This window comes from Leopardus geoffroyi, chromosome B2, assembly GCF_018350155.1.
Source record: "Leopardus geoffroyi isolate Oge1 chromosome B2, O.geoffroyi_Oge1_pat1.0, whole genome shotgun sequence".
In the NCBI taxonomy this organism is placed as follows: domain Eukaryota; kingdom Metazoa; phylum Chordata; class Mammalia; order Carnivora; family Felidae; genus Leopardus; species Leopardus geoffroyi.
Window position 1 is genome coordinate 44,840,048 of NC_059332.1, and position 27,520 is coordinate 44,867,567.

At 43.9% G+C, this 27,520-nt stretch overlaps 1 protein-coding gene across 6 annotated transcripts in view; it reads right to left on the minus strand.

The window, feature by feature from the left end:
* Positions 1-27,520, minus strand: part of ADGRF5 (adhesion G protein-coupled receptor F5) — a 96,390-nt gene that overhangs the window by 4,024 nt on the left and 64,846 nt on the right. For 4 of the 6 annotated variants that reach the window (XM_045498466.1, XM_045498468.1, XM_045498467.1 and 1 more), the window contains exons 8-20: positions 26,874-27,016; positions 22,893-23,114; positions 21,500-21,703; positions 15,944-16,114; positions 13,947-14,066; positions 13,584-13,793; positions 11,314-11,526; positions 9,407-9,562; positions 7,370-7,578; positions 5,162-5,341; positions 1,921-3,315; positions 336-377; positions 188-247 (exon numbers count right to left, since the gene is read on the minus strand). In XM_045498466.1, coding sequence (XP_045354422.1) covers positions 188-247; positions 336-377; positions 1,921-3,315; positions 5,162-5,341; positions 7,370-7,578; positions 9,407-9,562; positions 11,314-11,526; positions 13,584-13,793; positions 13,947-14,066; positions 15,944-16,114; positions 21,500-21,703; positions 22,893-23,114; positions 26,874-27,016 — 3,325 coding nt within the window. The remainder of the gene's footprint in view (positions 1-187; positions 248-335; positions 378-1,920; positions 3,316-5,161; positions 5,342-7,369; positions 7,579-9,406; positions 9,563-11,313; positions 11,527-13,583; positions 13,794-13,946; positions 14,067-15,943; positions 16,115-21,499; positions 21,704-22,892; positions 23,115-26,873; positions 27,017-27,520) is intronic. The other 2 variants (XM_045498470.1, XM_045498469.1) reach the window with 1 other exon arrangement.

The window sequence follows — 27,520 nt, forward strand, 5'->3', positions numbered from 1 at the left end:
TCCAGCTGGTATTGTCTGTGCTACCTGATCCCTACTTAAAGATGTGGGACAGCGTCTTAGGGAAAGCTCCGTGGCTGACTTTAATAGGCAGAATCAGGTGAGACGCACAAGCAGTGGAATAATCTATGGTGAATCAGGCTGTGGAGAGGGAAGCGTTTGCCAAAGTCCCTGCAAAGGAAGGGCTTGCCTTTGAGTGCTGTGAAGACCATCTTGACAGTGAAAACTTCTTCAGCAAGGCTTCCTGCACCTGCAGTTGTTTAAAGGAAGCCCTCGTAAGTTCAACATGCCACAAACACTGGACTTTTCTGGGAGCACGAAACTGTGATTGTTCTTACCTTCTGATCCCAGAGGCACCCAAAGAGTAAAATGAATAGCCCCTGAAAAAAGAATGGGCAGGAAGTACATTTTAATCTTATGATTTTATGGTTTAAAATTATGATTATAATTCAGTACGATTTTAATCATGTTCTATTGTCCGGCAACATAGGAAGTATTGTTACCCCGGCAATGAATTCGTACTACGTCTTCCCACTTCTGTGTTTATGGAATGGGTCTGGTAGATAATAATGGTCAAAGGGATTCAGTAGGTCCACACCAAGAGACCTTAAATGTTATAATGTTATAAGGATATCATTCTATTTCCTTATCCCCGCCCCTTTGTGAACTGGAGGTCCTATTGGCTATGCTGTTAAGTACATCTCTTACGTCTCTGTAGGGTTCACATAATTGTGATGAGGACCTGGGGCATGGGGTGACATTATCAGTCCCTTGTAGTCAAGCCATACTATAAACTTCATTAGATATGAGCCATATAGTTTCAGGCCACGGGCCTAGCAGAAGTTAGGATCTGGCATGAGCATCGGGGCAATGTCTCAACTTCACTTCCAGACCCACTGCCCCCTCACCAGCTCGTGAGGACCTATGCTTACCACCCACCTACTGGTTGAATCAGAATTAAGCATTCCCTTCCTTGTGCTCCAAAGGCTTGTTGTCTGTACCTCTGCTAAAGTTCTTCTAACAATTGGACTTATATTATAGTTATTTATGTGCTATGTGCTCTGGGAGAGCAAAGAGTGTGTCTTTTTTTTTTTAAGTTTATTTATTTATTTTGGGAGAGACAGAGACAGCACGAGTGAGGGGAGGGGCAGAAAGAGAGGGAGACAGAGAATCCCAAGCAGGCTCTGCACTGACAGTACAGAGCCCAATGTGGGGCTCGAACTTACGAAACTGTGAGATCGTGACCTGAGCTGAAACCAAGAGGTGGACGTCTAACCGACTGGGTCACCCAGGCACCCCAAGAGTGTGTCTTTTTCATTTTAGTATAATACGGCAGAATGTCTACCTTACATAGGACATTCATTCTTCCTTCTGCAGCAAATGTTTCTAGGGAACTTACTATGTGGTACATAGCACTCATTTTATTTAGCAGATGGTTATCGAGCACCTACTCTGGGTCAAGTTCTTTTTTAGGTACTACTAGGGATACAGCGATAAGTGAGATAGATGTTATCCCTGACTCCACAAAGATAGAGTTCATTTAATGCTTGTAGAAATTTAACTGGAGAGATTACTTGGTTTTATAGTGGTATTTTCCATTAGGAGATAATAGGTGGCATCCTGATAATGTTGGATAAATAGCAAAATCCTGTGTAGGGAAGGGACTTTCCTCTCACGTGTATTATCAGGGCTTTTCAAAGAGAGTCATGCATGCAACTAAATTATAATACCAGTGATAAGAGGTATGAGGTTCCATGGGAGCTGAGGAATGTGTCCATTCTATAACACCGAGTGCTTGTAATTACTTCTCTTTAGGGCTCTGAACTAAAATCCTTCCCCATTCCTACCCCTGTTTGTGTTGCTATCATTAATTTGTCCCACCAGTACAGATACTTCCTGAGAGCCCTGTAGAGTGGAACTTACCTGAAAGGCATTGAGGAGAGTGAATATGATATGGAACACAGCATTGCTTCCTTGGAACACAGTGGCAAGACCAAATCCCCAGGTGAGCCCCAAGAGCGGCGTGAGGACCCCAATGCTCTTGCTGATCTGAAACAGACTACTCTTCTCCTGCTTGCTTGGCTTGTCCCCGATGGAAGGTCTCAGGATCTTGGAGATGACCACAATCGTGATGGTCATGTTCACCACCACGATGATCAGTGCTGGGATGACGAAGGCCAGCAGGGCCTTGGTATCCTCCCAGTTGAGCCAGCAGGCATTCTTCCTCGTGTAGACTTCTTGGGGCTGGGTGGCCCCCACTGTGATGACCGAGATGACCAGAGGGCAGCCATAGCCAAGAGAAAAGGCAATAGTCTTCTGAATGGACTTGCTTGTGTCATGCAGGATGAAAACCAGGCGGTAAAAGAGCATGAGGCCCAGAGTCAGCATCCAGAAAAAGACACTGAGGTAGAAGAAGTGGATAAAGAAGGTGGCGGCCACACAGGCTGTCTCGTTGAGTGGGTGATAATGGTCGTGAATGGCAGCGGCTACAATGAACCAGCTGTCAGCCACCAGAAGGGAGGCGGCGATGTTCACTATGCAGATGTGGCGCATATAGGAAGTCCGATTCTTGGTCACTGATTTCCACACCACGGCTTCCACGACTAGACAGGCTGCCAAGCTCAAGATGGAAAAGCACAACCCAATGTAGGAAATGATGTCCAGTAGTATTTCCAGGAGAGAACCAGGGTACGGAGAGTCAGGGGACATGAGGATGGAGAATGACGTTAGGTGGTCACAGACGCAGGAGACGCTGTCCTCATCGACTTTGTTCACGTAACACCCACTGCTGTCCCACCCCCCTGTGTGGTTGGCGAGGTCGAAATTCCAGAAGACACATCGCGGTACCGCACCTGAAGGGTTGATGTTCTTAAAAGTCATTGAGATACTGAATGGCAAGGTTATATTGTGGCTGACGGTGGTTGTCATCACTAAGCTGTTGGCAAAATTCTTTCCTTGAACATCTTGGGCGAGGATGGTTTTGAGGGTTGGAAAAGCCACAGTGACAATAGATGAATCTCGCTGCAGGTTTCCCAGCTGGCAGTTTTCAATGGCCACATTACCCCACAGGTCTGAGTCTGAGAAAACAAAGCTCTGTTTGTAGGCTTTTGGATGGCCAGGTTTTATCACCATGCTCCTCATCTGCACATTAGTTTGGTTGATGGACAAAACAGTGCTATCTTCTGGCCGTAATGCTCGGGAAAATCTTTCCACTGAATCCAGTAGCTGTGAGCTCTGGTTGGTCTGTTGCTGTTGTACCACCTTCCATGTACTCAAGACGGGCTTGCTGAGAATGGTGTTAACCGTAGACAGAACGTGCTGTAATTGACATGGCATGGGGTCAGACCAATCAAATTCTTTCAGTCATAAAAGGGAGAAAAAAGAACATCTCCCTGGAAACTGGTTGCATGGGTACAGGTAAGAGGAAAAGAGAAGAGAAAAATGAGGCCTCGCAGGCCGTAGGGACCTGTGTCCCACCTTCTTACGGCAGGGAGTTAGCAGAGGATGTGTCCCCAAAGCTATGAGACTTTGTTAAATATTTACCAAGAGTCAGCCCCAACACACACCCACTGAGACCAATTTAGCAGGCTGGGAGAGATTTATTAGTGGTTTTATTTTCCTTTAAATCCCAAGCCTGTAAAGGGTGATAGTTTACCGACAAGGGCAAAGTAATTTCAAAAAACCCTCTCCAATGCTGAGCACCAAATTGTTGGCAAAGGCATCATTCTTTTTTTTTTTTTTTTTTTTTTTCCTGAACATTTTGATTTTCTCTCCTATGAACTCGGGCTTGTCATTTTCCATTTGTGCTTTCTCTCAATATAATTTCTTTGCCCTTCTTTGCCTCGTTCCGTTCAATCTGAAACTATGAGCCTTGTAGTTCGTCGAATGGTGGCCCCCCGAATAATCTGTCCCAATACCCAGACCCTGTGAATGTGACTTTCTTTGGGGGAAGGGTCTTTGCAGATGTAATTAAGGATCTTGAGAGGAAATCATCCCAGATTAACTAGGTGGGCCCTAACTCCAATGTCAAGTATCCTTTTGAGAGACAGAAGAGGAGAAGACAAATGGGGAAGAGGAGAAGGCCATGTGAAGACAAACTCGGAGGCTGTAATGAGGCAGCCGCAAGCCAAAGAATGCTGGAACTACACGGAGCTGGAGGAGGCAGGGCAAGACTCCCCACTGGAGACTTCAGAAAGAACGTGGTCTGGCAGACAACTTGATTTCGGACTGCTAGCTTTGAGATCTGTGAGAGAATAAGTTCCTGTCATGGTGAGCCACACAGTTTGTGGCAACTCCTGGGGCTCCTTGTAGCCCCAGGAGGTCCACACAACCTCCTTGGACCCTTGTTACCCAAGCTGCTTTCCAGATGCCTCCGGCTGGGTTGCGCATCACGGAGCACTGGCAGGAGATGGGATGGTGGGAGAAGAAAGAGGCAGAAATATATTTTCCCACTACCCACCGCAGCCACGCCCTCGCCCCGACACACATGCTGTCCTCAACGCATCTGTGGTGCTGGTTCTGTTGCTACCGCTCGTGATCCCTCCTCTAAGGCTTAGTTCTCCCTCTGCTGTCGCTACGCTCTTTCCCCTCCTTTCCCCTTTAGTCCTCAGGGTAGTACTGTCTTCCATTCTTTCCTTTTTGTATCCCCGGTTTTACCTCTTTAAGTATTTTTTTTTTTTTCATTAAAGCCTCTTCATTTGAACTCTTTACTTGAATCCTGGGTGAATTTTCTTTCCTCTCAGAACCTTGACTGCTTCAAAGTTCATGTTCAGTGCTAGACCGCTGAGACGCCCACTTTGTACATAGTCTGAAAACCTTTAATGACTGGTTTTCTTAGGAAGCAGATACGGATTCATTCTATTTTCATGAAGAAACTAAGATGGGGATTCACTAAAGAAATCTTCTTAAGTGCCCCAAATGAATACTAGAAACACTCCCTGTGACCCTAACAGCCACAGCTGGCAGAGCATGCTACCTGACCCTAATATCCAGTGTATTTCTCTGCACATTAGTGTGCAGAGAAATCCTAATACCCAGTGTATTTCTCCGGAGAAGACAAAGAAGAGGCTGCAGTGGGGGAGGGGTAGTTATGTTTCTTGACTACACGTCCCAGGGGGTGAAAAGATGAGACTCAAAGCTCCTGTAAGGCCCCAAACAAACTCACCGTCATCATTTCTGAATTCACTTGGGTTGGAACCGTGGAGAGCAAATCAAGGATGTTAATGATGGCTCCCAGGCTCCCAGGAAATGAGCTGACTTCGTGTTTCACCTTGCCTGTGCTAACAGAAAGATCCTTTAGGTACGTCGGGAGTTTCGCGTCCTGATAGGGGCTCTTGATCAAAGCCTAGTAAAACAAAAGCCAACACAGACAAAGGGAAAACTTGCCGGTTGGTCTGGTCATCAAATCCTGCTGATCTATCATCCATGATGAAAATCTCTTCCATCCGTGGTTTCCTTTTCTCCATTCCTAGAAGTACATCCTATAAGGTAATTTACTTATCTCTTAATCTGTGTGCCATTCAGACTAGAATATTACGTAAGTCCTCACACATAGAAAGGGAACAGTAAAACGCATGTTAACCTGATGACTAGTGTTTTTTTTTTTAAAAGGAGAGTAGATGTGATTGCTAGACAACTAGATTAAAATTGAGTAAATCGTCACTTGGTGGTCTGTATGGAAGCCACGTTGCCACTCTGCTTTTCCTCATCGCTTACCTTGCTGGCCATTGGAGGGGAGACTGTCCATCCCAATTTTCCTGGGACAGTTCTGTTTTATATCTGCTGTCCCAGTGTAATGATTACTAGTGCCCTCTTTTGTTTTCAAAATGCATCCTGGTTTGGATGATAAATTATATGGTCACCCTATCTATAATGATCACACTTCTGTTTTCTAATTAGCTAACTACCTATATTATAATGACACAATTAATTAAACTACTTATAATTAAAGATTTCAAATTCTATCTCCTCCATAAAGAACTTTGATGAGTATTCCAACGTAAGGGAGTTTCTTCCTCTGAATGCATAAGTGTTTGTTATTTTACATACTTTACATTTGTGACATTTCTGTTTGTGACAATGTCATCTTGTGTTTTAATTTCAATATCTCTCCAATTAAATTATAAGCTCCTTAATATTATGAAATGTGTTATATTCCTTCTGATATCCTATAATGCCTCACATAGCATAAGCCATATAGGTTGGCGCATAGTAGGTATTCCATAAATATATATGGAATGGATAAATCAAATAAAGCATGATAGACCAACATGCCCCTTTTCCATTGAAAATGTATCTAGGTATCTAGAATTGGGACCAGGGCCCAACAGGGAGTTCAAGTTATAATATTTCTATCTTTCTTGATTAGGAAAATTTATATCACTGATGTATCCTTCATCAAGGCCCAAATCAGATGCCAAGTTTTTCAAGCAGACCTTTCCCGATTATCCTAAGCAAAATTAGTGTGTATATAACTACTCAACTGGATTATGTTCTCTAGAAAATCAGAGACTAAGTTCTGATTTGGTCTCTTTACCCTGATAGCACCTACAATAATGCTTTGCGCCTAGTAGGTATTTTAATGAATTTAGTGTCAGACAAGAAAAGAGACAGAAGATGACCAGAGGAGACACAAATCAATATTACCCCTTTTCCTTAATTCTTCTTCCAATGGTGAGAGCATTTGGAACCACTTGGTTAATGATATCATTAATTATAACCACTAAGTATAACTCTCCTAGTTGCCTCATCAATGTTGACTTATTGTAATTCATTAGGATTTGCATTTTACGAGTCTCTACTCTAAGCAACTTCAGTATGAGGTCACATTTATTTTGATGAAAAGAAATTTTTCCCTACCATATGGCAGTAACCTCTCTTCTAGGTAAGAGAGGCAGGCTAGTTACATCTCCCATTACCATAGGGTTACCTCTAAGATTGAGGAAATCTCAGACCTGTAAAAGCATAAAGCCCAAGTATATATATTTTTTGCACCAATGAACCTTATTTTTTAAGTTTCTCCTTTTTCTGAAAAGATTAGAGCTACTTGCTTGATATCAAGATTATCCAAAGGGGATCGGTAAGAGAAGATAATTCTACCTGCATCTCGGAGGTAATACAAACAAAGCCCTGAGAAGTCAAGGTAAAAAGGTATATACAGTTGGTCCTAGGGCAGAATGCATATTTTGTTGTCTCCATATTTGTATGTAAGAAAAATGTAAAGCATTTCTAGGTTTGCATCTTCTTTGGAAATAAACAAGTAAAAGTCGCTTTGGGAACAACACAAACCAGCCCAAGGCCCATTTGCTGAGAAATAAGATAAGCTAGAAATATCTCCCCAACAAGAGCTCGGAGTCAAATATTTAAGGATCACCTTGGCCAGCTGGAGAAGACTATTTATTGGGGCAGAGATGCAGTCATTCTTCTTCACCTTCCACTGGGAGCCTACACATTTGTACGTTATGATCCCACCAGTGGGACTTCCAGGGCTGCTGGGAACACTTGAGAACTGGCACAGTTTCTGGATGACTTTCCCAGGCTCCCCAACACCTATTATGGGATCTTGGCACATGATGTTCTCTCCTGCATTAGGAACATGGAAATAAAAGGGACTGTTTGAAAAGGAGGAGAAAAGATAGTCGAAATAGGGTCAGGCCTAGGTAGAATATTGATGTTTGAATTCATTTTTTTCTTTGCTTTCAATGACCTTTTCGGAGTTACCCACTTTTTTATTTTGCACCTGACTTTTCAAAACCCCTCTTTGTGCTTTCAACACAAATCTGACTTTAATCTGCACTTGCTTTTCCTAACAAAATTTATTTCCTCTATGCCTCGTCACCATCTCCAGTCCGCAGACATCTTCTCTCCGATGCTTGTAAAATCTAAAGCATGGAAAAATGAGAGCTTAATGTGTGCTCATCTAGATAAGAGATCATCAAGTTACTAGGAATCTTCAGGAACATAATGCCTAATCCAAGGGATTCTCAACTTTGGCATATTAGAATCACCTGGGGATCTTGGAAAATACCAATGTCCAGTCTCACTCCTGCTCAAATATAGGAACCTCTTGGGCTGGGATTTAGACATTGGCAGTTTTTTAACTTTCCCCGGTGATTCCAGTGTGCAGTCAAGGTTGAGAGGCACTGCCTTCATTCAAATATGTAATTAATGGTCGGCATTCCAGGCACCCATGACCTGAATATTCTAAGCAATATCTGTAAACATTTGTTCCTTCTGGCTTCCCTTAGTGGTGACTCCATTTCACGTCTACTCAAGACCAGACTTGCATGGGAAAATGACATTTGTTGAAGAACCTCTAATCTCCAGGGGACCTTGATTCTCTGATGAGCAGATCCCTTTCTCACGAACTTACAAATTTAGCATTAAGTTCTCAGTCATTGTATAAAGTCTTGAAATACTAAGTAGTTTCTACTAGGAAAAGGAAGTGGAATCACACCTGGGATGAGGAAAGAGGAGAAGAACAAGGATAAGTCAATAAAACATGTCAATGCCTGGGTGAAGATGCGGCATGGGGGACAGTGAAGAAGTGGCCTTGGTTACCCCCCCCCCCAAGAAGAGGTGTGCTTAGTAGGGTCAGGGGACAGTGACTCAGAGAGATGGGGAATTCTAAATTCCTACTTTGATGTCCAGGGCTCAGTCACCAATACACATGAAAATGACCACAAATCACTAAGTAAACCCAAACATGATTCGTGATAGAGCTATGAATCCCTTGGATATCAGAGGTGCTATTACAGAGAAGGGTTCTAGGGGAGGGGATTGCTTCTTGCAGAAGCCCAGGACCATCCTTTATTCACTTGCCTTTCTGCTGCTCCTGAGGAGAGCTCTTGGTCATGGGCCATTACAGAAATGGCCAAAAACCATGACCTTCAACCTTGAAAATACGTGGGGTGATATTGGCCCAATGATGACAAATGATGATAAATATGGTTGCCTATTTTTTAGATTGATTCTTTTCATGTAGCCCTGTCTAATAGGAACACTTTTCCTTTGCTGAAAGTTCAAAGATACTGTGCACTTCCCAGTACAGTGCTTAGCCTCCCAGACTCCACTGAAATAGGGCTTCGTCCACAAGGTTTTCTTGATTGTTTGCTCCCTACCATCACTAGGAGAGTTAAACCTGGAAGCCTCTTTGGACTGCCCACAGCATCTCGAGCTCAGCCCTTCTGCATTAGATGTAATAACATTTTTTATCACATCCATCTTTTCCCTATGCCTGAGGCCAGTCAACATGGCTTAGTTCTTTTCAAATCCCCCACCCTTAGCCCAAGGCCTGCCCCATGAAGGTGCTTAATACATATTTATTGAATGGATGAACGAAGGAATGGATGACTAAATGAATACTTTGCTCATGACTATAATATTTTAAAATAATTTAAAATGCTCTTACCAGGAACCAGGTTAAGCTTCATAGAGGGGCTCTGGACTGAATTATTAGCAGCATTGGTAAAGTGACAAAATATGTTGAGCTTTTTTGGACACCAGGAAACTGAGCTTGCCATGAAATTATATTTGTAGCACACTTGCTTTCCATTAACTTCTTTTTCTGAGATAGAATTATAGAAAGAATTAAGTCACAAGATGAGTCTCCAAAGCACACATTTTTTTTCAGATAATCCAATGTGGATATGTGTGTCCAGACTTTTCCAAGGAATGTGCCACATTCATTTTTTGATATGGGTTTAAAAATGGCCCTAGCGTAGAAGTAAGTCAGCCCACATTTACACTGTGCTCACCTCACCTTTACCTCTACCATTCATGACTCCAAATCTGTGCCTGTACAGTTTGGACAATCAGAATGCCTTTCAGCTTCTCTCTCCTCCTTCTGCCTGTCCAAATCCCAGCATGCCCTGTGCATTTATTCTGTCTTGCCTTCACCACATTGGTTTAGAGTCACCTCTTTATGGACCTGTCTCCTCCATTAGACCATAAAGTCTTGGAGAGAAGGTATCTGGTCTTACTTATTGCATCTCCCAATGTCTAGCTGAGTATTTGGCACACAGAGAGCCTTGAATGCACGCATGTTAAACATAGAATGTTGAAATGTTTAAATACTTCAGTATCCAGATTGATTCTAGACCCTCCTACCATACAACCTTCTCTAAATTCTCATCTTAATTGGGTCCTGCTTTTCTGAACTTCCAGTGTTCTTTTGATCTGAGTTGCTCATTTTAGAAATGTATTGCTATACCCATTGTCTTTTTTGACATGAACACTTTCAGCTAGATATTAATATATGTGCCCCACCTTCTTTTGTCTTCTTTTAATTGACTACTATAGTGTTTTGCATTGGGCATGTCTCTATGAATAGTTGTTTAACGAATGAATGAATGAGCTTGTAAATCCTTCAAGAAGGTGTCTGTGTTTTGAGATTTGGGGTTGTGAGCTCATATTTGGTTGACCTTAATCTGTAGGAATCCTGAGGTCCATGGATTGAGGGTGCATCCTACCTTAGAGGATTTGAATTTTTTTGGCAGGTACCATTGGGTGCTACCAGTAGGCCACTTTAAATTAGTCACTCTTCAGTGTGGAGTTCCTGGACCCCATAGGTAGTATAAATTCAAACCCCAAACCTGAGTGGGGGCCAGACAGTTATAATTCTTAGGGGAAATTTTTGCCCACCCAGAAATGAGGCTAAGCTCTTAACTCTGGCAGACAAATTTTGTTTTTCTGCTTATCCTCTTACTGAGTGAGCATCTCACCCTTTGAGGGTTCTGACATTGTGCTGGTGATATAGGGTGCCTTAAGATACTGCCTAGAGAGTAAGGCCTTTTCTGGAATGTCCTTCAGAGCCTTAAAACCCAAGGTGCTGCATTTCTGACACTGGCAGATGCCTTCAGAGAAGGCCCAGAAGTACTAAAACATTTCTATTTTTTTTTTTTCTTTATGCTCTTGGCCTCTTACTTTCTTCAATGCTCAACTGTGCATAGTTAAAAGGATTTTTGAGGTACTTTTGAAGCATGCTGATTCATAGCATGGGAGGAGGGACTACCAGAATTTCTAGCCTGATGTACTGAGGAAGTAGAAGGCCTGTGAAAGTATTCTGGCACTGTCCTCGACAGCTCCCAGTAAAACCAATGGGCTTCCTTCACCCTCACAGACCCTCAAGATTTTGCCACAAACCAACAAGCCATGGGTCACACAGCAAAACAGATGGTATTAAAGTTTCATGGGGTTCTCTCTGTTACGTTCTGTTTCTGATGCAGTCTTCATATCTCTTTACCTCTCTTTTAAGATGAGATGTTTAGACTCCACATGAAGGAGGTGTGCCTCACAATGCAGCAATTACTATCTTACCTGCAAGAAAGGATAGGGAATCCATTTGGAAAGTGACTTTGTAGTCTTCATTCTCCTCAATGCAACACTTGAAGTGATGGGAACCTTTACACGGAATTGTAGCTTCCAAGGGATCAACCATGATGTTTGGCTCCAGAGGCAGCGGGTAAACAGTCACATCTTTTGTAGCGACACTGTATGAATTCTTGTATCTAAATATGCAATGATAGGTTCCTGAGTAGAAGGAAACAAAAATGAGATGGAGTGTAGTCACTGCTCCAAAATAGCGTTTGCTGGGAAGGTTAAGAAGAGGATTAAATTTCCCTGTCAAGGGCACATCATACCTTCCTCTGGACATTGGACAAGGGAATGTTTGATCACCTCTCCTCCTGGGTTCTCTATGTATTTGAAGGACCAACCAATAGCCTACATAAAACTCCAAATAAAATTAAGTGGCTTATCCAAAGTTATATAGCCTGTTGGCTGTGGAATTGCATTTGAAGCCAGGTTCTTTCCCAATACCTACTCCCAAAGTTCTTTTATTAACCCAGGGGGAAAGATGGGAGTTTTGGTGTGTGCTGAGATGGGGTGTTCTTTGAGGGGAGTTGTCAGCCAGATGGAGCACTGAGGTGTTGTGATGTCTCCTCTCCCCATCTCTGAGTGAGTGGTTTCCTCAGGTTCCAGGGCACCATGACGCCACTAAAGAGTGTGGAAGGGGCAGGGGTAGGCTAAAATTCTTGAGAGAGCTTCATCTGTGGGCTCTGGAGTTAGATGTATGATGCCTGACTCCTATCTAGAAAAGTCTAACGATGAGAGGCTGGCTGGCTTTGCCAGAGTACAGAAGGAAGGCTACAGCAGGAGTAGCCTGTGACCCTGTGCTTGGTGAGGCAGACTAGACTGTGCACAGTACTTGGGTTGAGCTTCTGGAGAGGATCTTTTCTCAGTGGACTTTATGGCAGAGCCCATCAGAGGATGAACCACCACCTCAACAGGTGCCATGAGGACAGTGCAGGAAGATTATAACAGCGCCTATAGTTCAGTAAGACCTTTTGATTTTCTTTACTTTCTTTAAGAAAGACCCTTAAAGAAAGGGTCTTTCTTTAAGACCCTTTGATTCTCTTTGCCCCAACTCTGGGGTGGCCAGAGCAGCAACTAGCCAGAGGAAAAACAGCTAGAACAAAGACCGAGAACAAACCCCTTTCAATTTCTGTTGGGAGGAAGGGAAGCTTAAATTCAACATAAAATAAAAGTGTAGTCACTTCAGACGACAATAGATTTTTTTTTTTTTTTAGTACCTGAGTATAGGACTGCTAAATAGTTTATGTGACTGGAAAAGCTATAGCTTCTTCTCAGTTACGGCTTCTCAGTAGGAACGAGCAGTTGGACAGAGTAGATATAAGTCCAGCGTGAGAGAAAAATACTCCCATTTCCTGACTGTATTCTACCAAGGCCAGCCAAACAATGACTAGCTCTTTCTACGATGTTGCCCAGGCCTTATATGGACAAATAGAGATGACCTGGGACTTGGAGGACCTGGACTGATGAACTTTATGGTTAAGGAAAGGCTTCAGAGTAGAGCGGTCAACGAAGAGTTGGCCACTGGAGCCAGTCAGTCTCAGTTTCACCCTGGATCTGCCATTTATCAGAGGTATAACCTTGGGTATTTTACTTATACTCACTGGGCCTCAGTTCCTTCATCTTTAAAGTGGGGACACTAAAACCACTATCCTCTAGGTTTATTGTTTTAATTGAACTAACCCACTTAAATACTTAGCACTGTGCCTATCACATACTAAGGACTCATTAAATGTCAGCTCTTATTACAACCATTCTATCAAATTCTCTTTTTTCCCCTCCAAATATTTGCATTTCTTTCCAACATGAATAATGTGTAGCGATAAATAGGAAATAAAAATGCTCCCTTCTTTGGAACCAGGCATATAAATCCTTTACCTAGATTTTTTTTTTTTTTACATCACGATTGGGTGAAAAACTCTAAAAGTCTGGTGAAACTACTTTTAAAAGCAGTCCTCTTAACTTCATGGCAAGAGCACAGGCTCTTGAATTGGAGACAAGTTCCAATCCCGTCTCTGCAACTTAAGATGTAGAAGCCTAGGTGTATTTGTTAATTTCTCTGAGCCTCAGTTTCCACATCTGTAAAATGGAGATAGTGACATCTTCCCCTAAAGGGCTCTTGCATGAAATGTGATGACATAGGCCCTCCGGGGGCCTCTCATAGGGTGTTTCCGGGGGTCCCGGCAGCAGAGTGGGGTCCGGGGTCTTTCACTCACCATTCCACTCCCGGGTCACGGTCTTCACTGTGAGTACTGACTCTGCTCCATCAGCATACCTCTTCGTGGTATAAAACTTTGGGTATATTTTAATTCCAGCAGAAGTGTTCCAGTATACCTCATCATAGTTACTCACATCGCTGATGCACTTTATGGAAAAGTTTTGCCCCTCAGAAACAGAAATTGGGTCCGGGGTTATTGTTAGGTTGGCTGAAAGAATGCAAACAAAACAGACAAAAGAAAAACCAACAACAGGCACAATGTTTAGTCTTGCTGGTGACATTGACACGCGAGTGAAATTTCAGACAGAGACAGAAAGTGTGGGCCGTCCTCACTCTACTTGTGTCAATGCGGGACTGGTACCTTGCTGTTCCTGGGCTTTACTGGTTTCTAGGCTGTTCCCGGTGGTGCTCTGAACTGTACTCATTTCCATCACATGCCTTAGGAGCTCGTGCACTTTCCCATTGTGGCTGGAATTATTTCCTGATGATCAGCAGGGCAAAAGGTTGCAAACTTAGGGGTGTTGACTTAACCCATGTGTTCATGAGGAATTCTTCAACAAAAACGTTAACCGGACCCTTAACAAATGTAAGAGCTTACATGAACATTCCACTGTGTTTGCCCCTGCTTCTCTCTTTCCATTCCTCTTTGAGCGTGTCATTGACATTTCAAAATGCCATTCACTTTGATCTTCTATAAGCGAACTGTTTCATGCCTTGAGCCCACTGATGCCAGCTTGCTTTTTCAATCAGTGTAAAATCTTACTCTTGGTCACAATCAAAAGAAATCAGGGCTCCCCATTGTGCCCTTTAGAAGCTGGGATCCCAACGTTCAGATACAGTCCCTCAGTTCCATAAGCATGGATTGCTGTGTCCCTCCCCCTGCCCTCATTGGCTGTAGGGATCTCGGGTAGAGATGCCTTTCTACAGTTTGGCGGTTTCTGAGAATGGAAAGGTAGGAACCATGGATCCACGGAACCATGAATCCGTTCCTTTTGATTCTCAGGTGAGCTCCAAACTACCGGACCAGTGGTTTTCCGTGAAGTCTAAATACGTTTCTAAGACAGCCTGAACCCCACATAATCAATACAACTCAGAGTCAGAACTGGAAGTGTATAACTGCTCCCACTATAGACAATTGCAAATCATTGCTCAAAAGACCCCCGAACTCATCCATGGCAGTAATGTTTTCAGATAAACATAGTCTTGATCTTTGTAAAAATGCTAAGTCATAAGAGCAGAAAATGTGAATGAGACTAATAAGTATTGTTCATATGAACCTTTCTCCAAATTGTTCAAAGGGGTCTGATGATTGACCTAAGTAGTTTTTCGGGGGTTTTTTTTGTGGTTTTTTTTTGTTTGTTTTTGTGAGATGGGTGGAAAAACAAGTTTGACGGCCCCTTTTCTTGCAGATAGGGGTGAAGTTATCATGTTTTATTGTATGGGGAGAAGAAATGACACTTTTAAGAGGCCTAACTCAGTCAAAAGGCTAAAAACGACTCATGACAACTGTAAAATAACCACAAAGTACCAGATTTTTAAAGCTTTCTGCAGCATCCTCTCTAGAACAGGTGGAGTGGGAGAGAAGGATGCCAGAGCAGGTGAAGGGTGGTAGGCAGTGAGCCAGGCTACTGGAAGGGAGGGAGGATAGGATTATGGGGGGAAAGGGGAAAATTAGGGGCACTACCCTCATTAGAAATTCAGGGATTAAACAGAACTAATCCAAGCCTGAAACTATTTCTCAGTTCACTTTCTGCTTTATCAGCACGATGCAGGCCTTGGCCTTCCCTGCAGCTATGTCTTCACAGCCCCATCCTCCTTTCTTTTAAAGACTCCATCTGAATTCAGTTTTTATTTTTTTAAAATATAACTTATTGTCAAGTTAGCTAACATACAGTGTATACAGTGTGCTCTTGGTTTCGGGAGGAGATTCCCATGACTCATCGCTTACATACGACACCCAGTGCTCATCCCAACAAGGTGCCCTCCCCAACGCCCATCACCCATTTTCCCTTCTCCCCGTACCCGCCCCCCCATCAACCCTCAGTTTGTTCTCTGTATTTAAGAATCTCTTATGGTTTGCCTCCCTCCCTCTCTGTTTGAAACTGTTTTTTCCCCTTCCCTTCCCTTCCCCCATGGTCTTTGTTAAGTTTCGCAAGTTTCACGTAAGAGTGGAAACATGACTTCATCTGCATTTAAATGGTAGACAGGGAAATCCTCTTGTCTCCCACTAGTGATTTACCCCAACCACACCCCCACTACCAGGGGAGGCCCTGCTTGATGGCTCCTCGATATTCCCAGGGGATTGATGGCCCTTGGCTTGAGGTGCAAAGCCAAAGATCCCAGTGAAGGAGTCCTTACCCACAGAGGTGAACGTCACTTCTATGCTCTTATTGCCTCTGGCTCCGTGCTCGCTGATGAACTCACACACATAGGTGACCGTCATGCCACCCAGGCTGCTTGGACACTGTCTCCCGTCGGCCTTGAGGGTGTATCTGCTGCAGCCGGAATCTGTGTCTGTTTCAGGGTTTCCTGCAGCGACACAAGCATTTTGTTTGTTTGTTTTGCTATCATCGCTGGGTGACTATTTGATTTAGGAGCAAAGAGGCCAAATCAGTGCCGAGGAGTTATTATTTAAGTCAGCTTTCTTCTTTTTGGAGAAGGAGGATTGTTACGGTGGTGACCACTTACAAGCAGGGTAGTGTTGAGAAAGTCACTAGACTGCTCTGGGCAGAGAGACAGAAGCAAGGTGTTTGGATATGATTTCAACGGCAAGGAAAAAAGATGTCAGATTTAGACTATTATTATTGAAAGGAGAAAGAAGCCTGGAGCCTGTGATATTTGTCTCATTGGAGAAATGTTTCATCACGACATGTACCCTCTTATCAGTCTGTATGTTTCCGTGGAAGTTGCAACTTCATGCTTTCTCAGGTTACCAGCTGTTTCCCCTTCAAAATACCTCCTCTGCCTGAGGCACCTGGGTGGCTCAGTTGGTTAAGCGTCTGACTTCAGCTCAGGTCACGATCTCATGGTTTGTGGGTTCGAGCCCTGTGTCCAGCTGACAGGTCGGAACCTGCTTCGGATTCCGTGTCTCCTCTCTCTGTCCCTCCCTGGTTTGCACTCTCTCTCTCTCTCTCTCTCTCTCTCAAATATAAATAAGCATTAAAAAAAAATACCTCCTCTTTCACGTTTTCCTTTCCGTTCCCAAGTTGCCATCCCCGCCATCTTTACTTCCTGTTAACGACTCTCTAACTCCCTCCCTCCTTCCATCCCTCTCCTCCAACCCTGCCTACCACCACATCCTCATCAGGCTTCTTCAAATACTGTCCAATTTTCCAACAACCAAGGAAAACGATAAGCTTTCTGATAAGCTCCAGCATAAGTGCATCTTTTCCAGCCTTGGTTGGATGACCACTGATGTTTGAAATACTCTGATTAATACATAACCAGCTTTCATCCCCAGTCCCCCAAATGTTCCGAACTCCAAACTGATCTCCATCTTCCCCCACTTGATTGGATTAGCTCTAAGCTCAGAGGCACAAGCGTCAGCTCTAAGGCTCACCTCTCCACTTGGCCCTTGAAAACCCACTCCTCCCAACTCTCCCAGGACCTCATTCCATCCTTTATCTTTGTCCCCTCCCTTGTGACTTGAATTTTCCCTCCTGTTCTTTCTCATCAACCATCAGATCTATGCAAGCCCACGATTCCTATTTTAGATTCTATATGTGGATGGCTCCTGACTCTATCTGTAAGAGAAACGCTCTTGTTGGAAACTCTAGAAACAGATTCCCAAGCATCGATTTCACATCGTAGGTACCTCCAACTCAACATGTTCAGTTAAGAGCTGACCTTTCTTCTCCTGGACAAAACCTGCCCATTTTCTGTTTCTTCTCTTGCCAGTGGCAGCTCCCAGAATTAAAGGTCTTAAAGCCATCTTTAATTACTTGCATTTCCTCACATTCCACTCCCACTCAGTTGTAAACATCTTCTGGCTTATTCCTCTGAAACATCTCAGAACTGTCTTACATACTCCAAACATCCACAAGGTTTTGTAAAAATGGGTAGCGTCATCACTATTTAACAGATGAAAGTGCGATCAGTGAGGTGACCCGACTGGCCCGGCGTCAGGAAGAGGGCACGAGGCAGAGACGGGATTGCAGCTTTTCGGGAGTAGGTTATAATCGTCCTGGAGAGCACGGGTCATAAGGAGGATTTTTTCAGGACAGACGACTTGGCTCAAGTTCTCCCTTTTTCTTGTACTCAATTCTGTGGGCATTCCCACAAGCAGAGGAATCACTATTGAAAATCGGATTTGAGGGGCTCAGTCGGTTAAGCGTCCGACTTCGGCTCAGGTCATGATCTCACGGTTTGTGAGTTTGAGCCCCACGTCGGGCTCTGTGCTGACAGCTCGGAGCCCGGAGCCTGCTTTGGACTCTGTGTCTCCCTCTCTCTCTCTGCCCCTCTCCTGCTCACGCTCTGTCTCTCTCTGTCTCAAAAATAAATTTAAAAAACATGAAAAAAATTAAAAATCAAATCAAATCAAATCGGATTTGTCCATGGCATCTGTAGGAACACATAGAGAGACACAGAGGAGGAGAAAGAGTAGTTGGTGAGATGGGGCATCCCTTGCTACTCTTGGGGAGACACGGGGCAGCACACAGAAAGCCTCTGTTTCTCATGCGCAAAATGAGGAACTAGGCTAAAGACACGGTCCTCACTCCCCTATGCCCAACGAAAGTTCCTGCAAAATTCAAGAAAATATGCCACTGCCTGGATCCCCAACCCAGAGATCCTGACACGATTGCTCTAGGGTAGAGCCCTGACAGCTGGTCTTTTTCATAGACACCTGGGGTGACCCCACGTGCAGAGGAACGGAGAACACAGCCACCCATGATGCTATCTGCTACTTCCAGCTGCTTCTCCACATAGGTCTTGCCTCAGACCCTGAAGCCAGCCTACCTCCAGTGGCACGTCATGAAGGGACTCCAAAGCCACAAGACTGATTTCTACTCAGTAAAGAAAAACAACCAGTCTCCCTTCTTTTTCTCTCACTGATGCCCTGTTTGGGTGCGAAAACAAAACAAAACAAAACAACACAAACAAAACACACAACCCCAAATAAAATCCATTTGGGGCAGCACACAAGCACACAGAATAATACATGCTTAAACATTTCAGCAGAGCAATCAGAAGAAAAGACACAAGAAAGGGGAGTGTGGAGTTTAAAGCTGTTCCCTCTAACGTCATCCAATGTCTGTCAGCCGAGAGGGAGCTGGCACCCTCTTATAAAGACTCGGTTTTTTTCTGAATACTCCGCATGGTGATGGGCCACTGGATGTGGTAGGCAGGGCCACGAAGAAGTTTATGAACTCATTTGGGAACGGCTGTAACTTGTGAGCCAGGAGGGAATTAAGGCGCCCATTTTTTTTTAAATGTTCATTTATTTTTGCGAGACGGAGAGACAGAGTGCGAGCAGGGGAGGGGCAGAGACAGAGGGAGACACAGAATCGGAAGGGGGGCTCCAGGCTCCGAGCTGTCAGCACAGAGTCCGACGCGGGGCTCGAACTCACAAGCGGCGAGATCATGACTGAGCCGAGGTTGGACGCTCAACCGACTGAGCCACCCACGCGCCCCATGGCTCCATTATTTTTTATCATCACACCACATAAGAGCCACAGTGAGGCTACCAAGTCTGTTGCTCGTCACTTCCCCCAGCCTGTCAATCCGTTTCCAGGCAGGCCATACAGGCAGACTAGACGCTGCACTAATAATAACTGTGAGTACCTTTACTATTACCAGCGGCAGGAGCAGTATTGATGCTCTTACCTCTGTACCGTTACCATTTATAGCATCAGTTGCTGCCTGATGAGTTGAAAAGCTCCAAAAAGCCCTCCACGTTCTACGAAGACCACCTTCTTAACGCTAGAAATTCTACCAGGCTGATCACTGTCTTGCTGTCTTATCCCGTGGGTTTTGAAAATGAAATGCACCTGTTTCTGACGTGAGGCAGTACCTTCAGTCCCACCTGCGTTCCAGTGAATTATTTTGCTTGACTGTTTCCTACTGACCTTGACAGATGGGTGCTGACGACCTCGTGGAATTTGGAGAGAGAGAGAGAGAGAGAGAGAGAACTTCAGGAGCGGGGCACGGGGAGGAAGGCAAGGTGCTGAGGGCAGAGGCTAAGTTCATCAGAGAACAGACGGTACAGGTCCCCAGGTGGCCAGCCCCGTGGCAGGAAAGCCATTGTTCTGCAGTCGGACCGGCACTGGGTATTAGGAATGTCTGAAGCAGTGGCGGCCACAGAGAGGTCCCTGTGCATCTGTACTACAGGCTTCCTGGTTCCTCTGCCAGAGGGCAAGGTTTTTCACCTCTCAGAGTTGAAAGCTTATGAAGTCAGTTCCAAGGGAACTTTGCAAGGTCTTTCTCCCATCTGGCAATTCCTCCAGGGTGCCTGCCTACACCTCCTCTTCCTGAAAAATCAAGGAAGTGACTAAATGTATCGTGTGTCAACATTTTCAGCAGTTACCAGATGCCTTTCCCATTCTTGGGAGTATTTAAAGTGAAATACAAATGGGGCAGGTGAAATGTGCTTTGCAAATAGATGTGCTCAGGAAAAGGTGCATGGAAATTCATCATCGTTTTGTCTTTTTTTTTTTTATAACTTAATATCGTCTGGTAGCAAAGGCTTTGTAAAATAGAGCCTTGCCACACTGATGGGTAAAACCACATTTTACTTTAATGATTTTTTTTTTAGTTTAAAAAGGAACACATAAAACTGTCATTTCTTAAGGGAAGGACTGGATCTTGTTACATGAAGTTTCTAGACAAAAAGCAATCTTCTGCTTCAGAACAAACTCTGCCAGATCAGCCGACTCCAGCACTGGCTCATCAGGCATGGGAAAAATAGTTTTGCCAAGGCAAACACTGGTCTTGTGAAATCAGACCTGAGGTGAATCTTTTCCTTTCTTTCTCTTTCTTTCTTTCTTTCTTTCTTTTTCTTTCTTTCTTTTCTTTCTTTCTTTCCTTTTTCTTTCTTTCTTCCTTTTCTTTCTCTTTCTTTCTTTTCTTTCTTTCTTTCTTTCTTTCTCTTTCTTTCTTTTTCTTTCTTTCTTTTCTTTCTTTCTTTCCTTTTTCTTTCTTTCTTCCTTTTCTTTCTCTTTCTTTCTTTTCTTTCTTTCTTTCTTTCTTTCTTTCTTTCTTTCTTTCTTTCATTCCTACTGTGACAAACTTGAATAAGTCATTGTAGACCTCAATTTCCTTATTTGCAAATTGGAGGCAAAAAAAAAAAAAAGCCAGCGTCAAGTGTGTGATCAAGGTTAAATACGATTAAAAGTGATAACAGATTTTCAAAACTGGTTAATCATAAAGTGTTATACAAAACAGGGTCTGTGTAGGGGATCAGAAATTGACGTGGAACAATTGAGAGACACACAGGTCTACACAGAGAGATTTTAAAAAGAGAGAGAGAGAGAGAATTAGGTAATACTGAAGGATCTGAATACAGAGGTGGAGGCATGAGAAGGACAGACACCAGGAGAAGAGACACAGAAAAGAGAAATTCCAAGTCAGGCTCCAAAGCAAAGCCAGTGACCTCATCCTTAGGTCTTTGCTGAAGATGAAGAGGAGAAAAAGGTGGGGCAAACTTTTTTACAAGTGGGAGATACTATGGTCCAAAGTCATCAGGTCTTCTCTGCCAGGATCTTGTCTACAACCCAAGCATGACAGTTATATGCATATATTTTTGGAATGTTCTAGAATAGCGAAGCTGGAGCTGGCATTAAGCCTAGTACTTTTTCACAGTGTGAAGTTTGGGAAAAAACAGCCGTCTGACATTTCCTCTTCTACCCGGTGCCTCTCCCATTTTTACTTGGCCAAGAGGCAAACATGTATATGCACAAGGGCATCTAACATCCTTACCTGGAATGTTTATTTTCCCCTGCTGCTTCCATTCTACTGTGCTCCAATTAACGTTAATCTCGCTGCAGCAGTTCAAAGATACAGGATTGTTATCACACGTCACCTTCATTTCTTCAGTTGCCAAAATTCGGATGGGTGTAACATCCATTTTTTTTCTGGACTCATATTCAAAAATATCTAATGTCAGCTTGCAAATATATTCACCTGCATAGAATATACAAATGCATTTTTTATGGCCATGTATATGCATTTCCTTAGAAGAATGATAGCCTCGTCTCGTGTGTCATGACAGTATTTCGCCAAACATCGTTTGCAAAAGCATCCAAGGCTTGCTCTAAACAACCCTGAAGGCACATTCAGGAAGTGCAGAAAGTCAATGCAGATCATTTCTGATGCCGCAAGTTAAATGAGTAGAGAGATGTTCTAAGGAAGGAGCAGAAATCTCAGTCTTTGCTGGTAAGAAAAAAAATGTGTGGGGATGGAAGAGGTGGCAAGGAGAGTTAGAAGACTGTGGATGATTTGGGCATTCGATTTAACTCTGCGGCAGAATCAGAATCAATAAAGATGAACAGGACCCGTGGGTCTGCAACCCAACTTCTCAGTCAGCGAAAAAGAGGTGCCCGCCCCCACTGCCCCATTCACATCTGGGTTACAACGGGGTTATTAAATTCTAGAATGTCAGGTTTCAGACTTCTGCTTCTGTTGTTTTGGGGGACGGAGAGATTACAACAGAATGCAAGAAAACTGGGCAGGAGGTGATGGAGGGCGATGGTCCTGACGAGGGTGGTAGTTTCACAGGTCTATACATATGTCAAAACTTGTTAAACTGTTAAACTGTACAAGTTTTGAGTATGCACAGCTTATTGTACGTCTCAACAAAGCTCTTTAAAAGTTCTTGAAAATTAAAAACAAAAGTCAGGGGGCGCCTGGGTGGCGCAGTCGGTTAAGCGTCCGACTTCAGCCAGGTCACGATCTCGCGGTCCGGGAGTTCGAGCCCCGCGTCGGGCTCTGGGCTGATGGCTCGGAGCCTGGAGCCCGTTTCCGATTCTGTGTCTCCCTCTCTCTCTGCCCCTCCCCCGTTCATATTCTGTCTCTCTCTGTCCCAAAAATAAATAAACGTTGAAAAAAAAAATTAAAAAAAACAAAAAACAAAAGTCAGCTTTTCCTCTCACTTTCTAACTCATAAGCCCTTGGTAAATGTGGAAACCGGTTTTTGTCTCCAATGCTATCTATATTCGCTTACGCATATGCCATGGGATTCATTTTCAATTTTGAAAAGTTGAGCCTGGTGACTTCTTTCCAGAGAGGAAAACACCATATACACATTCCACGGCTCGTTTCTTTATGAGTTTTTTGTTCCTTTCCCTGCACCAGTTATTGGATGAAATCCCACCTGCGTCCCCCTGAGTGATGTTGTAAATAGTGAGGCGCGATATCGAGGTCATGTTGTTGAGCACGAAGGTGTAAACCGAGAATCTGCTGTTGTTCTGGATGTCGGAGTGCCTTTCGACATGGTGCCAGGACACGTTAGAGGACAAAACTTCAGTTTCACACATCAGAGTTACCGTGTCCCCTTCAAAAATGATTTCTGGCACGATGGTGAACTTAGTTTCATCTGGAAACCCAAAGAAAAGGTAGTAAGATGTCAAGGCAAATGAATGTAATTCACGCTACCCACCGGACGCCCCCACCACATGGGTCCATGGTGCTGTCTGGAATGAGGCAACACATCCTCCTCATGCCTCCACATGCCTCCTCCGGGCATCCTCCTGCCCGGATTGCTGGTGTCTGAGGCCCAGAGGCTTACCAGCTGCCAGATACCGGGGACATGGCTTCCAGTTTGGAATCTTTGCACAATGGTAGTAATGGAAATGGTAGTAAGAACCCTCAATGGTAGTAACGGGAATTTCAAAGCTCTTTTCAATATTTCAAAGGGTCTGGTGGAAAATTGCTCGTTTGCTGCTAAAAAAGCCACCCCAGCTAATTTAAACATCAAGCTTCTTTGCTACTGACTCAATAATATCAACAGCTTCCTGCTGATAACAAATACCCCACACCACTGAATGCTCTGTCCTATGTCTTTGATGAATTATAAACAGGGAAAAAATAATTTCTTGCAATAGTTTGTTAAGATTTTTTTTTTTTTTTAAAGACTCAATACCCACAGGCCCGTAAGAAGGAGAGCTTGTTAGACATACAGGTCCAGATTTGAATTTTGGTTCTGTGCCACACATAGCTGTGTGGCCCTAGGGAATTTACTAAGCCTCTCTGAGCCGCAGCTCCCTTGTCTGGGAAACAGTAGCAGCAAAAGCTATCATGGGAGGTGATCTGGGGGAATGGTACCTATTACTGTTTTCACAGTAAAATTCTGGAGAGCGATGGCATGAAGTCATTTTACGGGTAGAAATAAAACACAACATTTACTATTTTTGTGCGTGTGTTTTATGGCTGTCCTTTGCTCACACAACCTGCAGTTTATGCCCTGTAAGCCGTGTTTCTTATTCTATGTCCTTCACGAATTCCACGTGTTGAGGGAATCAGAGGGGCTGGATAAGGAAGCTGTATGAGGCCTCTTTTATACGGGCGTCAGGCTCAGGCCAGACCCTTTCCATATTGTAAACATGAGACCAAAACACCGTAAAATTAATTTGGGGAGCTATGATGTTCCAGTCAAAATATCAAGGTATCTAAATATTTCTTATCTCTTTTTTTAGGCTCCTGAATTAAATAAGATTTTAAAATATCACATTTAACTGTTAAGAAGCCAGGCCTTCTGTGAATTTTTAATGTAATGAACGGACTCTGAAGTCATACAAACTTATGTTACTTACTATGTGTTCTTGAGCACATTCTTTACCCTCTCTCAGCTTCCATTCCCTCGCCTATAAAATGGAGATAATAGTACCTATCTCACAGGATATATGAAGACAAAATATGTGTAACCCTCTGGGCTTAACACAGGAAAGACACAATAACAATGTCTCTCTTCATTATCATTGTCGCCAATAATAATGATTAGTAAGACTGCCAGTAGAATGCGGTTATGTGGAATTGACCATAAATCTATTGGCAGTGATTAAAGGAGCATTCTGGTTAAGCGACCCTGCTAATTAACCAAACATTAATTATATTGAGGATTAATATACCACCAAATGAATGGAAATGTTCTGAACATTGCCCTGTGCCCTTTGCAGTTCATAAAGGTTTAAAATAAGTTCCTGATACTCATTCGTTCGGCTCTTTTTCTTTCTGGTTCTGTTCGTCTCCTCTGCCTCCAAATATAACTATAAGTTAAAAACAAACACCCAGTCACTTGACCTTCTGGATATTTATATTCTAGGTAAATCCCACCAACACTATGGAAAGCAGGATGATGTCTGAGCTCTCCCGTGGAATTGCACATGACATAAGTTCGTGTTTCTTGGTCTGAGTCCGTGCACATCCCAGGATCATCCTGGATGTAAACCCTCTGTAGAAGCAGGGTCAAGTGCCGTTCACAATGGCTTCATTGCTCTTTGGAAGAATAAGGCACAAACTCCAAAGTGCCTTTGTGAGCTGCATTGTCAACACCATGTTTCTGGACCAGCAGTCAGCCACCAGCCAGTAAAACTCGTTTAAGTGGCTGACTAACCTCAACACAACTGACATTTGAAGGAGAGAGTAATCATAACCAAAGCTTACCTCTGCAAGAGGCCGATATTGTCCTCGGCCCTCAGAACCATAAATACAGGGACTTGCTCAAGGCAAAACCTGTGTCGGTTGGGGGGTGGTGTTGGGGGTCAGGCAGGGGTGGCATGGCTGGCTGCCTTCCATGGGAGTCTGAATTTTAGGCCACTCACTCCTCTTCCTTCAGTTTTCCAGTTTTCACCTATGTTGTTGCCACCTTATTTATTCCAATTGTTATTTTTCTTTTCTCCTTGCTTCGGTTGCAGCACTTTCTTACCACTGTGCATATCTCTTTTAACATTTTGTTTTTGAAAATGACCTGGCATCTAAAACTACCGGAGAATGTAAAGACGAGCTGTGTAAATCTGTCGTGGGGACGGCCTAACCCCCGTGCCCTGTCTCCCAGAGGCGCCTGCAACTGACCTTTCAGAGTCCTCCCCGAATGGACCCAGCGTGGTTCTGAAGAGGCATAGACTTTATTCTGGAACCACATACCAGAATTATCTAGAACATCTGCCTGCAAATTCTTGCCTGCCGAATCTCTGCCCAGCTGGCTCTCTCCTTTCTATTTCCCAAGTGACAATAGGTCCACCCACCTGGTAACACACCAGAACACAACTCTGTACCCATTTGTAAAATGGGGGAAAGCATCTAAAAATCCCAGGATTTTCACCACTGCTCTATGGGATCCAAAGCAGAGGTTCTCAAATTTTCCCACACCTTAGAATCACTTGAAGGGCTTGTGGAAACACAGATCGCCCTGGTTGGTTGCGGTGGCCCTAGGAATTTGTATTTCTAACAAGTTCCAGGGGATGCTGACGCTGCTGGTTTGGGGGGGGGGGGCATACTTCAAGAACTACTTCTCTAAAATAACAGTAGCAATTGTTTAATATCAGTGCATTTCATGAATGTCCCAACCCCACTCCAATGTTAGTTTTTGGATGTTTTGGCACTTTTTTTTTTTTTTTTTTTTTTTTTTTTTTGAGAGCAAGAGAGAGAGTGGGGGAGGAGCAGAGAGAGAGAGGGAGAGAGAGAATCCCACGCAGGCTCCATGCTTTCAGGGCTCTGTCCTGATCACATGAACCACGAGATCATGACCTGAGCCTAAATCAAGAGTTGGCTGCTTAACCGACTGAGCCACGCAGGCGCCCGGATGATGTGGGACTTCCGATTATGTGTTTATTTTTTTATTTTTAATTTTTTTTTTTAACATTTATTTATTTTTGAGAGACAGAGCATGAGTAGGGGAGGGGCAGAGAGAGAGAGGGAGAGACAGCATCTCAAGCGGGCTCTGGGCTCCGAGCTGTCAGCACAGAGCCCGACGCGGGGCTCGAACTCACAGATCGTGAGATCATGACCTGAGCCGAAGTCGGACGCCCAACCGACTGAGCCACCCAGGGGCCCCCAGACTTCTGACTAAAAACGAAACGAAACAAAACAAAGCCCTCCATCGACCCGGATGGCTCTGGGACCCTCTTGCAAAATCTCTCCCCACTGCAACCCCTATCCCAACTGCAGTGACATTAGCCTGATTGTCAGGATCTGTAATGGTGCCTCAGACGGGAAGCCTCTGTGCCAGGAACCAGACAGCCTCTCCCCATGGAGGACACTGTAATGTAATTTCCTGGTTTTAAGCATAATGATAAATACCATTGCTATAGCTAAATAGAATCCATGTATAGGAAAAACGTGGAGATGTCCTACTTACTGCTAGTAACTACTTGAAAGGAATTGTAGTCCATTTTGTAGGTCTGATTAAGGTTCCGCATTACTTGATCATTTGCTTTACGCATCAATTCAGGTGATGGTGTTGTAGTCTTGACCTCGTATGTCACAACCACACTTCCGGGCCTGGATGGAGACCACTCAGTTCAGTATGGCAGTAACTGACCTGGAAGAGTCTAGATCCTTATGGTTTATTTACATGGGAAAACAAAATGGCAAGCACAGCCTGGGTACTTTTTATCTTCAAAGGTTCACTCAAATCAACCCGTTTTCAGGCTCTAGCTGAAAGCCTGCGACAAAGGCTTGCACACTCAAATGTCTGCAGACAGGTAACATAAGTGAGCAAAACGGCTGGATGGGAATGAGTGAAGTGAATCACACAAGTTGGTCATAGGGTCACAGCCACAGTGCAGAGACTGTTGTCACACAGCCATGCTGGCCCGAGGTTACCAGATATGCTAATGTCAATTGAAGCAGAATCCCGAATGTTTCTGTGAACATTCTTCGTTGTTAAAATTGGCACCTAACTTTTTGAAACACTGTGCATACCTCCTTAGGGCTGCCGTGGAGCCCAACTCCAGGCGGAGCCATTTACACAGCAGCGTGCAACTCTGTGCCCGTGGCTGGCTG